General features: G+C 38.5%; 1 protein-coding gene across 1 annotated transcript in view; it reads left to right on the top strand.

Annotated features, from left to right (window-relative positions):
* The first annotated feature begins 3,061 nt into the window (after positions 1-3,061).
* LOC311083078 (NLR family CARD domain-containing protein 3-like) overlaps positions 3,062-13,561 on the top strand; it is a 56,722-nt gene continuing 46,222 nt past the window's right edge. The window contains exons 1-5 of the mRNA XM_084114330.1: positions 3,062-3,291; positions 3,783-3,879; positions 4,365-4,478; positions 11,140-11,265; positions 11,790-13,514. Coding sequence (XP_083970456.1) covers positions 3,830-3,879; positions 4,365-4,478; positions 11,140-11,265; positions 11,790-13,514 — 2,015 coding nt within the window. The 5' untranslated portion in view covers positions 3,062-3,291; positions 3,783-3,829. The remainder of the gene's footprint in view (positions 3,292-3,782; positions 3,880-4,364; positions 4,479-11,139; positions 11,266-11,789; positions 13,515-13,561) is intronic.

Consider the following 13,561-nt stretch of genomic DNA (forward strand, 5'->3'; position numbering starts at 1 on the left):
ATATATATATATATATATATATATATATATTAGGTTGTTGCATATATAAAATGCATTTACATAACCTATGCCTTCTTACACCCTATGCACACAACTCAATATGAATTAGTATATCTTCTTACTCTGCTTTTATATTCTTAAATAATATTCTAAAATATTATTTTATAATTAGTAATTGTAGTATAAATATGTGACTAAGAATAATATGCACCCACCTACGAGAGAAGACTGGTTTCAAATAGTAACAGAGGTTAGAGAAATGGAAAGACTTACATATACACTTCGGCTACAAACACAAATCTTTGAGAACCAATGGAGGAAATGGTTAACAAGCTCCTTTGTGGTTTAAAGGTCTGCATTTGTAAATGAATATATTTGTGTATTATTAGAAGGTTTACTCATGTGAAATGAGTAAAGGGTTATATGTAACATATGACAATCTTTTGTTATTCGTGAATGTTTATATGTAATGTGTGGCAACCTTCATTATTCTAATTTATTATTTGTATTATTTGTTAACCTTTTTTTTTTTTTTTATTCTTTTTTGTAATGTGAAGTGTTTTTCTGTTCTAAAAAAGCAATAAAAAAAGAAGTAAAAAAAAAGAAGAAAAAAAAGAATAATATGCAATATAACTTGTAAAAAGTTTCTTTGTTAACTGTAAAATGTCTACGGTTAGTTTTCTTTCAACTTTTTACATTGTATTACATTTGCAGCAGTGTAACAATTGTTTTAATAAAGTGATGAGTTAACAATCTACGCTTTCTTGTTTACTTTTATTCTCTGTTGAAATGAATGAGCACTCCAAATAAACAGGCTACTTCCAGTTAAATTGCACAGCAAAAAAATTTTTTTATTTATTTTTTTTTTTTTTTTGCTCTATGAATAGTAGTACTGAAGTTTTGAAGCCTATAACGTTATATGCTTGAGAAGTAATGAAAACGGCAAACTTTTTGTCTGCCATTAGATTTAGGCATGCAACAGTATTGTGCCACCCTAACATTTTTGCTGGCCCCTTTCGACCACCCTATGAAAAAAATCCTGGAGGCGCCACTGGGGAGCGCTCACTCACCGCAGTCATTCACTCTCTCGGCTGGCGCGAATCTAAATGACCCTACCGGAACCAGTTCATCACACTACCAGATCTGGGCGGAGAGTGCGATTAAAGGGGCCATACATGAAAATAAATGTAGCAAGTGGAAGCAGATATTTGACCCGTTACACGAGCACTGAGCCCTGTGGGACCCCCGTGCTGCAAACCAACACATCACACACACAGGTCTATAGCCTCACACACTGTGGTCTGTCAGTGAGAGAGTTGATGTTCATGCAGCAGATGGCGGTCGACTCCGGCTCCTAATAGCTGAGCCCTGAGCAGTGACGGCTGTATTGAAAAAGAAATCTGTATTATGAATCTTAAAGGCCAGACGGGTAGTTTGTTGAGGTCAATTTATAGAGAAAGACTACACGCCTGCACACATTTATATTCAAATGAACATACCTATAGACTAAACACATACGCGTGTGCACGCCGTCGGCATTTTCACATATTCGCGCTGAGATAACGTTTTTTTTTTCTGCACCTTGGAACCTATTTCAAGGTTTGCGTTCTCGATCCTCCAAACACTGTTGTCGTGTGGATGAGCGGCCGGAGCGCGTTAAGGGTTTTCTGTTAGAACGGCGTCGTGTAAGCGGCCACTATTAAGTTAAAGCTCTAAGAGATGTTGGGTGACGTCACTTCTAGTTGACGTTTACAGTTTGTCAAACAAAACAGAGGCTAGCTCGACCCTCCCTCCTCCTCATCCGCGCACTAACCCCCCAAACCCCACCCCCAAATCCTTCTTGTGGGTTATTGGCTGGAACAGTTTGTTATTCGTGGTGCGGGTGAGCCCAGTTTGTTTTTCTTGCTGTTTGTGGAGCCTGGGCTGTCTACAGAGACCGTGTTTTTTTACAGTGTGTTCAGGGGACAGGCAGCTAGCGGATGGTGAGGAGATGTTTGCTGTATATGACAAAAAATGTTTTGGCCTAAAAAAACACGTGACATCGCTTAGAGCACCTTTAATAACTAATGATCTTTGCAACGGAAGTGAATCAATCAATCAAAACTAACTTCAACTGGACAATAACTTTATTCTAGAGTTGCTGTAAAGCCAAAACAATCTCTGTTACTGTAATTTCCTATAATCTCTGTAAAGCTGCTTTGAAACAATCTATGTTGTTAAAAGCGCAGTATAAATGAAGGTGTTGAAAGTGCTGGAGAAATCACTGCTTCACTGCGTGATTCTATAAGGCTTCAGTAATCAGAGGAAACAGGAGTTTTCCCATTGCTTCTAGTGACGCAGTACGAGTGAACCGTATCGATAACAGAAGAGATCACTTTACAACATCAGGAGTTATTCATTATTTAATATTTCTAAGTAATTTCTGTCTTTTCCTCTTAATGACTTTTGACCATTTCAGTTATTAAATTAAAAGTGGTCCAAAGTGCAATAAAGTTATCAGTGCAGGAACAATAAATTAAACCAACCATTAAACTGTTAAAAAGTTTACAATACAGTATTTTTTACAGTATGGCTTTAATTGATCTGATTCTTTCAGGTTTATGTCACATTGCATTGTTCCACATTTGTAGATCGCTTTGAAAAAGTAATCTGCTAAATTACTAAATGTAATTAATTATAAACATGATTGGTTGATGACAAACGTATTTCAGATGTGATCAAACAAAGTCCTCTTTATGATTTATTATCAGGAACTGCAGAAAGATAAATGAAAAAGAATAAGAAATAAAAAGACAACAAAAGAATAAACAAAACAAATAATGAAGAAAAACGGATGAACAAACAAAAACTAGTTAAAGAAAGTATAAATTAAACTAAATAGAAGAGAGAGAGAAAAAAAAAACAATTGAATATTAAAAAATAAAATAAAGTAACACATATAAAAACAAACTGAAAAGACGCGGGTGCTTTGTTTGCGAAAGAAAAAACTAAACAATTTACCACTTAAATATTAATCTCCAACGCGCGTTCAACAACGTCTGCTCTCACGCGCGTGCGTCCTGGTGCTCTCGTGAACGCGCGTCTCTGTTTACATCTCTCTCTCTAGTCACACATAGAAAGTAAAAATAAGTTAGTGTCGTCATTTTTTAAGCAGGACAAATGCGAAATACGACACGGAAAAAACAAAGCATCAAAGTGTTTATCAATCATTATAATGGAATTTACGTGTAGTTTTATGATTTTAAAGCTGGAGGATTTGAGAACCTTATATCTTGTAAAAGTTTGATCAAGGTGAGTTCATGTGTGACTTTCTCATATTAATATGAATCTCTGGAGGACATTATACGTGATTGTTTGATATGAAACCTTTAATAAAGGGTTTCTTTCACTTCAGTGTTTCCTTTGTGTTTCGTGATGTTTGTGATTCTTCAAAGTTTAGCTTATGTGTAAACATACATAGGCCAATTCACACAAACGCCAACAAACAGTTTATTTTATTTTATTTTTTTATCGGATCAGTGTCTGTCGATGTGGGTCGGGGTTTGTTTTCTTTTTCACCTGAACTTGTTCAATCAGTGTTTCTCGGTGTCGGTTATCTTTCATAGTCGACTTGTTTGTGTGTGTAAAGACCATAGACTGTAAAAAAAAGACCCAATGAGCTTGAGTTAACGCAGTCACATGTCATGATCCTTTTCTCTCCCACACTCCAGATATGTTCAGCTAAATTATGAAGGTTGTTTAATTTAATCATTTAATTTAGTGTCTGAATGTTTTTCATTCAGAGTCAGTGGAGGAGATCAAACTCATCAGATTCTCCTGCAGCTTCATCATGGGTAATTCACAAGGATCCAGAGATGGAGATATTTCTCCAGGATGCAGGTACTTTCAACAAACATTACATTACGCTGTCGTCTTGTAGTAAGCTGAAGCAAACTAAGATGTAGATGGCTTATTTTCTCCTTCTCGCTCATCTTTTCGTGCGTAATATTGTACTTTGCACAACGCTGCCATTGTCACCGGCACAGCATGAACTCTCACGCGAAGATGACAGCGTAGGTTACGCACAACACGTCAAATCAAGTTAAGCCTAGGCCCACCCAGGCCCCCTCGTGGCTACGCCACTGCCCCCAACACACACACACACACACACACACACACACACACACATACACACACAAACAAACACACACAGATCAAAGAAAGTTTACTGAAAAAATATGTTTTTTTTTTTGCCTATTTTTGTTTTTAAACTAACATGAAATATTAAATAAAAAGATCATTGTTTCCTCAAAGTTCTTTTTGATGCTGGATGAATGTAATCACAGTAATCTAAAGGATTAAACTGAATCTGTTCTCTGTTCCAGTTCAGTCCAGCAGAAGAGCTCAAACCCAGAGTCCAGCTGTGTGTTTATGAAGAGTAACGGCTCGATGCAGCCGCCACTAAACTTTAAGAGTGGAAACAAACGGTCTGATCTAAGGTAGGCTATATCATTTCTATAAAAGATGTGCTTATAGTATGACACTTTTGAATTAGTATTATATTTTTTTCTCAGTCAGTCACTAGCAATGACATCAAGTAAATGTAAGCTGAGATTTTTTCCACCTTTATATAATGGAGTAGGTGTAAAATTGAGTGGATTTTTTTAATTGCTGGTTCAGGACCCGTATTTATCAAGCTTCTCAAAGTGTCATTTTAGTCTTAAAAGGTTAGTTCACCCAAAAATGTAAATTCTGTCATTAATTACTGACCCTCATGTCGTTCCACACCCATAAGACTTTTGTTCATCTTCGGAACACAAATGAAGATATTTTTGATGAAACCTGAGAGCTTTCTGTCCCTCCACTGACTACAACGTCATTGCAACTTTCAAGGCCCAGAAAGGTTGTAAAACATTGTTAAAAAAGTCCATGTAACTACAGTGGTTTAACCTTAATACGTCAGAACATAGACTCACTTTTGGCCGACGATGGTATGATGCGTGTGATGCTGGCCAATAGTGAGCCTACGTTCTGACGTACAACCCAGAAGCGCTGCGCTGTTTATACTACGTCAACAGCGTTGGAGAATGACATTGAAAGGAAGAAATTGTTGAATAAAGTCGTTATTTTAGGGGTTTTATTTGCGCACAGAAAGTATTCTCATCGCTTCATAACATTAAGGTTGAACTACTGTGGCCACATGGACTATTTTAACTATGTCTTTACCACCTTTCTGGGCGTTGAAAGTTGCAATGACGTAGCTGTCAATGGCGGGACAGAAAGCTCTCAGATTTCATCAAAAATATCTTCATTTGTGTTCCGAAGATGAACGAAGGTCCTACGGGTTTGGAACGACATGAGGGTGAGTAATTAATGACAGAATTAAAATTTTTGGGTGAACTAACCCTTTAAATGCTGAGAATTCATGAAATTTACTCCTACTTTCAATCTTAAGAATAAAAGCAAGTTATCAACTTGTTATCAACGTTTTCCCTAACTTGGAAAATCCAAGATGGCAGCTAGTCTAAGGTCTGCTCAGTGTCTCTCTCTGGACTGATTTCATTTAAATGGATTTCATAGTATTTTACTCCTTTTAAGTTGTAGTTTTAAGTTGTACAAGTCATTTATATGGAAATTTCATCTTGAACTTTTAAGAAGATTGTGGACTACTATGAGTTTAAAAATGACACTATACCTCTGCTCTGAGCTAACTTTGCTAACCTGAGCCTGATCCAACTGATCCTATTAGCCCAGGCTAAACAGAGCTAGGCAAACGGGCTTGAGCCTGCTACATCTCCTGGAGCTTAGGCTAACCAGCCTGAGCCTGCTACATCCTCATTGGAGCTTTGGCAAACTAGCCTGAGCTTGCTACATCGTCATTGGAGCTTGGGCAAACTAGCCTGAGCTTGCTACATCCTCATTGGAGCTTGGGCAAACTAGCCTGAGCTTGCTACATCCTCTTGGAGCTTGGGCTAACCAGCCTGAGCCTGCTACATCTTCTTGGAGCTTGGGCTAACCAGCCTGAGCCTGCTACATCTTCTTGGAGCTTGGGCTAACCAGCCTGAGCTTGCTACATCCTCATTGGAGCTTGGGCAAACTAGCCTGAGCCTGCTACATTCTCTTGGAGCTTGGGCTAACCAGCCTGAGCCTGCTACATACTCCTGGAGCTAGGCTAGCGGGCCTGGCCTGCTTCATTCTCCTGGAGCTTGGGTTAACAAGCCTAAACCTGCAACATCATTTTGGAAGCTGGGCCATACTCTACAAGATAAACTGGTACTTTTATTAGTCAACTTTACTATTAGTAAATTAATGACGATGGCATTTTTCTTAATTTTCTTATCCCTGTTGGTCACTTGGAACTTGAAACTGGGCACTGATCCTAGGGTGAGTTGTTTTAATAATATGGTGGGCATACAGGAAACCTACTATAGTGGCACAAAAATCAGTATTGACATGCACCAGGAACCATTACACTTTTGTTGGAACCTGGACTTCTGGATGGATCAGTATTGGGATTTGCCTAAACTGCAGAATTTTTTTGCTTTGTATAATTTGTCGTTCTCAATTAATGACAGGTATTGCCTGGTTTCAGCATATGATAGGCCGGCTTCAAAATATACTGTGAAATGCAGATTGATTATTACACTACTCCTACTTCTATCTGGAAATGTGCAGCCCAATCCTGGCCCCTGTTTGCAATGTGTTTTGACCCCTGCTGAATTTAAATCAATGCCTGGACTTAAATTTGTTCATCTTAATGTTCGCAGTTTACTACCCAAAATGGACATGGTTAGAATTTGGATTGAATCTACAGATGCAGACATAGTGATAATTTCGGAAACATGGTTGACGAAATCAATTACTAATGAAGATATAAATGTGCATGGGTATAATGTTTTTCGCAGTGACAGGCCGAAGAAAGGTGGTGGCGTAGCTATCTATGTTAAGTCAAGATTTGGTGCATCAGTTGTTCTGTCTGAGTCTTTTTGTAAGCAAATGGAGTTTTTGGCCTTAAATGTTGAGATATTTAAGTCCCTTTCAATAACTGTTGTGGGGTGTTATAGACCTCCATCGGCCTCCAGGGAGGCTTTATCATCTTTAAAGCTTCTTTTGTCCAGATTAAACTATAGGGAACTTTTATTGGCCGGGGACTTGAATTGGGACTGGCTAAGTGATGGTTCTGATGAATTTAAATCTTTCTGTGATTCTATCAGTCTTAGCCAGTTGGTAAATGTACCTACAAGGCCTAATCTCAAAAATCCAGATAAATCTACTTTAATCGACTTGATTCTAACAAATGTCCCTCATAAATTTTTATCCATGGGTGTCTTTTGTAATGATCTGAGTGATCATTGTGTTATTGCTACTTCGAGAGGCAGTAAAATACCCAAATGTAAATCGCAAATTATTAGAAAGAGGAATTTGAAAAACTTTAATGAACAAGCCTATCATCATGATTTATCTTTGATTAACTGGGGACAGCTAGGCCTGTTGCCTGACGTTGAGCTTGCCTGGACACTTTTTAAGGAGAATTTTGAGAAAATTGTAAATAAACATGCTCCTTGGACAAAGCACAGAGTGAAGGGACGGGAAAACCCTTGGTTTTCTCCAGAGTTGTCAGACATTATCCATCAGCGAAATGTGGCATGGGCTAAAGCTAGAAATGGTGATTCTGCCACTGACTGGTCCGTTTTCAGACAACTAAGAAATAAATGTACCTCTCTTATCAAAAAGGCTAAATCAGAATATTATTTATCAGTTACAAGTGAAAACCTCAATAATCCACAGAAATTCTGGAAAGTCATCAAGTCTCTTTCGGTGAATAAAAGTAATGAAGCCCTCCCAAAATTTGTCTTAAAAAACTCTCTCCCAGTCTACGACAGAGTTGATGTCTTAAATTGCTTTAATGAGCATTTTGTATCAGTTGGTTCTCTGTCCGAGTCGACAGGAGTAGTCGCTGTTACTCCATGCACAGACCCCCCAGTGTTTTCTGGAGAGCCTTTTAATTTTGTTTCTTTTACTGTGCAGCAGGTGCATGGAGCTCTTAAAGCGTTAGATCACAGAAAACCTCCTGGACCAGATTTAATAGAGCCTTACTTTTTGAAAAAGGCGGCTGATTTTGTTGCAGAGCCCCTTACAATTCTTTTTAATCTGTCAATTCAAAACAATGAAATACCATCAGTTTGGAAGTCAGCTTTTGTTACTCCCTTGTTTAAAGGAGGTGATCCAGCAGTTTTAACTAACTATCGGCCTATATCTAATTTGTGTGTTTTGTCAAAAATTTTAGAATCCCTTGTTTCAGACCAAATAAAAGAGTTTTTATACTCAAATGAACTCCTTTCTAAACTGCAATCAGGCTTCAGGAAAAAGCACAGTACCATTACTGCTGTTACAAAAGTAATTAATGACATACTTGTCGCTCTTGATAGAAAGCAATTCTGTGCATCACTTTTTCTTGATCTGTCAAAAGCTTTTGACACAGTGGACCATGCTGTTCTAAAGCATAGGCTTCTTTGTCTGGGATTGTCTGATTGTGTAGTTTTCTGGTTCATGAATTATCTGAGTGACAGGACTCAGTGCATTAAATGTGATGGTTTATGTTCTGCATTAGTGAAGGTCCACAAGGGGGTGCCACAAGGCTCAATATTAGGTCCTCTCTTGTTTATTATGTATATAAATGAATTAGGCCACAATGTGTCGGATGCTAATATGCATTTCTATGCTGATGACACGATTATTTATTGTTTTGGATCATCCCCAGCTAAAGCGGTTGAGTCTTTGCAGAAAGCTTTTGATGTGGTTCAACGCACGCTTATGCAGCTTAAGCTGGTTCTCAATGCTGATAAGACCAAACTGATGCTGTTTAGTAATACTAAGAAGGTTTCTCAAGCTCCTCCTCCTGTGTTCACCTTGTCTGGAAATGTCATAGAGTTGGTTCATTCTTATAAGTACCTTGGTATCTGGCTTGATGATGCTCTCACTTTTAAGCCTCATATAGACAACCTCGTGAAGAAACTCAAACTTAAACTGTCCTTTTTCTTTCGAAATAAATTTTGTTTTTCTTTTAAAGCAAAAAAGCAGCTAGTCACTGCAACATTTTTATCTGTCTTAGATTATGGAGACCTGGTGTATAGGACCGCTTCAGCACAATGTCTGCATAAGATTGACACTGTTTATCATGCGTCTCTGAGATTTATTACGAATTGTAAAAACTTGACCCATCATTGTGAATTATATTCCAGAGTGGGATGGCCATCGTTGTTCAACAGGAGATCAGGGCACTGGCATATTTTTATCTATAAGGCCATGCTTGGTCTGTTGCCATCCTACATCTGTAGTTTAATTACATGGAGAAGTGTTGGTTCTTATTCATTGCGATCAAATGATCACTTGCTGCTCTTTGTTCCATTTGCCCGTACAGAACTGGGAAAAAGGGCTTTTGTCTACTCCGCTCCTTCTGCATGGAACTTTTTGCAAAAAGACTTGAAATTATCTGAACTTATTTCCTTAAATGCTTTTAAGTCCAGATTGAGAGAACCTTAAATGACCTGTTTAAATTGTAAATGTTTTTAATTATTTGTGTTGTATAACTTTTATAAATGTAATTGATTGTGTTTTTGCTGCCTCTTGGCCAGGACTCCCTTGAAAAAGAGGTTTTTAACCTCAATGGGACTTTCCTGGTTAAATAAAGGTTAAATAAAAAATAAAATAAATCAAATTTCTTTAAAGGTGCATTGCGCAAGTCTCTGAGTTTTTGCAGAACTATGCCCCCTCTGGCGACAAGCGAAACTGCAACACTGCAACTGAACGCGCATGACGTCACGCCCAGTCTCAAATTCCGTCCCGAATCCCTCTTATTTATTTTACTGTACAGGATTATAGAGGCAATCGCAGTGATCAGAGAAGGGCTCATTCAGCCCATCAGGCAATTGTTTAAGCATGTATGGGTTAGAAAAATGGGTATTTTTAACATGAAATGTTGCTTAATGCACCTTTAAGCTAAGAATCACTCTTACTCCTCCAGTTATTTAAGACAACTCGAGAGGTCTCTCAAGTGGTTAGAAGGTGCCAGTAGGGGCTTGTGATGCACTGAGGAGACAGAGACGTGCGCAAATCTTTCAGGAGAGGAAGAATGTTTTAGAAATTTTTGACAGATATCGTTTGGATAGAGCAGCATCATCTTTGTCAGCGCGGGTTAATGTTGGGTTGAATTGGCCTTTTATAACATGTTTCCGCTGTTCGACTAATTCAGCAAGCGGTAGCGCCTCTTCCTCCCGCCATTTCAGTTTTCTTTTTGGAATCCATGGCGTCTGAATATATCATAAAATCTAGCTTTCGGTATATATAGGCTGATCAGTTAACAGCACACAGGTTTAAAATTTGTAATTAAGACATGGTGGAAAACGTGTTTGTCTTTCATTTCCAATGTGTATCACAATGTATTCTCTTGAAAATTATTTATTGAATGATTCTTAGTGTTGAATGTAAACTCCTCTTAGGAATTTCACCATTCAATGGGAATTTATTGGAGAATATTCTTAAAGGAACACGCCGACTTTTTGGGACTTTAGCTTATTCACCGTATCCCCCAGAGTTAGAAAAGTCCATAAATAACCTTCTCATCTCCGTGCGTGAATTGTTTTACTTTTCTTAAGTTACTCTTGTTCCATTCTTAGCAGTGTTCTTGTGAGTAATTCTCAGAGGCTTGATAAATACGGGTTCAGATTTGTTGAAAGCTTCACGGTGTCTGGTCAGAACAGTGATGTTTCACAGCAAGAGCACCGTTACAAGAGTACAGTGAGGTGGTTTATCTTTAAAGGTCAGCAAAACATTGGTTGAGCCTTCGTCCTCCATTGTGCCTTTGAGAAAAGAGTCATGTGATCGTGGTTGATGTTCACCTGAGTTGAATCATTCTATAATTCTATAGTTGATTTCAATTGGTTTGTTTTGAATTCCTTATTCTTAATATTACTGGTTTTCTCAGTCGCTTTGGTACAATTGTTGAATCATGCTTAACATTTGCAAACCAGTGAGTTAATTTATCAAAATAATTGTAATCAAAGTTTGAAACACAGTGCAAAACAGTTACAGGCATTAAAGCAAAAGTACACAACATTTATGTGATCTTTTATAAGTCTGTATTCTTTATATTTTACTTAGTTTTGAAACCAGTTCAGTCCAGCAGAAGAGATTAAACCCAGAGTCCAGCTGTGTGTCTATGAAGAGTAACGGCTCTATGATGGAGCCACAAACCTTTAAGAGTGGAGACAAACAGTCTGATCTCAGGTATATCATTTCTATAAAAGATGTGCTTATTGTATTTGATTTTTATGAAATTGTTATTAATATACAGCAGTTTAATGAGTTTAGTTTCAGTCACTATTAATGATTGTCATTGTGCTCTTGTGTAAAGCTCTATGTATTGTATTGTTAATACATTCACTCACTGTAAAAGCTGCTGGTCTGTTACTCAGTTAATGACACAATTACATCAATATCAGTGTGTCTGATTTTTAACCCTCTTCATTCTGATTTAAGGTCAAACCTTCTATCCAGACCAGTTAAAAACAAAACTGTGTACAAGCCTGTGATTCAACCACAAGACTTTAATGAAAGCATGTATCCTGGTTTCAGGTTTTGTTGTCGTTGTTTAATTTTAGGTGCTGCAATTCACATCACAAATCACTCAAACACATGATTAATGATTAACACATTTCAGAAACCTAATGATGTTCTGTGTCCCATAAATAGTTTTGTAAATTATGGCTATTTACTAACTTGTGTAATAATGTGGTATTTTAATCTTACAGCAATTACTCTAAACCTGCTAAAGTCCTCAACACACTGAGATCAAATTTGAGACAGAAGTTTGAGTGTTTGTATGAGGGAATATCAAAGCAGGGAAACCCAACACTCCTGAATGAGATCTACACAGAGCTCTACATCACAGAGAGTGGAAGTGGAGAGATCAATAATGAGCATGAGGTGAGACAGATCGAGACACAGTCCAGGAGAGCAGAAACAGAGGACACATCGATCAAATGCAGTGACATCTTTATACCTTTACCTGGACAAGACAAACCCATCAGAACTGTGCTGACAAAGGGAGTCGCTGGCATTGGGAAAACAGTCTCTGTGCAGAAGCTCATCCTGGACTGGGCTGAAGGGAAAGAGAATCAGGACGTCCAGCTCATATTTCCACTTGCTTTCAGAGAGCTCAACTTGATGAAGGACAAAACACTCAGTCTTTCAGATCTTCTTCATGTCTTTTTCCCTGAAACAAAAGAAATGGAAATATCCAGTGATGAATATAAAGTGTTGTTCATCTTTGATGGTCTGGATGAGTGTCGTCTGACTCTGAACTTTAAGAGCGAAGTGAAACTGTGTAATAAATCTGAATCAGCCTCAGTGGACGAGCTGCTGACGAACCTCATTGTGGGGAATCTGCTTCCCTCTGCTCTCATCTGGATCACCTCCAGACCAGCAGCAGCGGATCTCGTCCCCTCTGAGTGTGTCCATCGAGTGACAGAGGTACGAGGCTTCAGTGACACACAGAAGGAGGAATACTTCAGGAAGAGAATCAGTGATCAGAGTCTGGCCGACAGGATCATCTCACACCTGAAGTCCTCGAGGAGCCTCTTTATTATGTGCCACATCCCAGTGTTCTGCTGGATCTCAGCCACTGTTCTAGAGAAGATGTGGAGTGAAGCAGAGAGAGGAGAGATTCCCAAGACTCTCACTCAGATGTACACACACTTCCTGCTCATTCAGACCAACATCAAACATGAGAAGGACTATGAGAAGAAAGTGAAAGATGAAGACATGATTGTCAAACTGGGGAAACTGGCTTTCCAGCAGCTTGTGAAAGGCCACCTGATCTTCTATGAGGAAGACCTGAGCGAGTGTGGCATTGATGAGACAGAAGCATCAGTTTACTCAGGATTGTGCACTCAGATCTTCAGAGAGGAGTTGGGCTTGTGTCAGGGGAAAGTCTTCTGCTTTGTTCATCTGAGCATTCAGGAACATCTAGCAGCTCTATATGTGCATCTCTCCTTTATCAACAATAACATCAATGTGTTTGACCAGATTACCAAACCAACTAATGGAGACACAGTTTCACTATCTGATCTCCATCAGAGAGCTGTGGATGAGGCTTTAGACAGTAAAAATGGGCATCTGGACCTTTTCCTTCGTTTCCTTCTGGGTCTGTCAGTGAAGTCTAATCAGAGTCTCTTACAAGGACTAAAGACACAGACAGCAAACAGCTCTCACAACAAGAAAACAGTTGACTATATTAAAGAAAAGATCAGTGAGAATCCCTCTCCAGATAAATACATCAATCTGTTTCACTGTCTGAATGAACTGGGTGATCTTTCTCTAGTGAACGAAGCTCAACCTCATACGAGCTATGGAGGATTACGTTTTGTGATACTGTCCTCGTCTCAGTGGTCAGCTTTAGTGTTTGTGTTGTTGTCCTCAGAGAAGACACTGCAGAGGTTTGACCTGAGCAGCTTAATTGGAGGCAGAAATGATCAGTAAGTAACACTGAGTACAATCATTACAGTCTAAAACATTATGAAGA

Source organism: Abramis brama (assembly GCF_963993115.1).
Source record: "Abramis brama genome assembly, chromosome: 5".
Classification (NCBI taxonomy): domain Eukaryota; kingdom Metazoa; phylum Chordata; class Actinopteri; order Cypriniformes; family Leuciscidae; genus Abramis; species Abramis brama.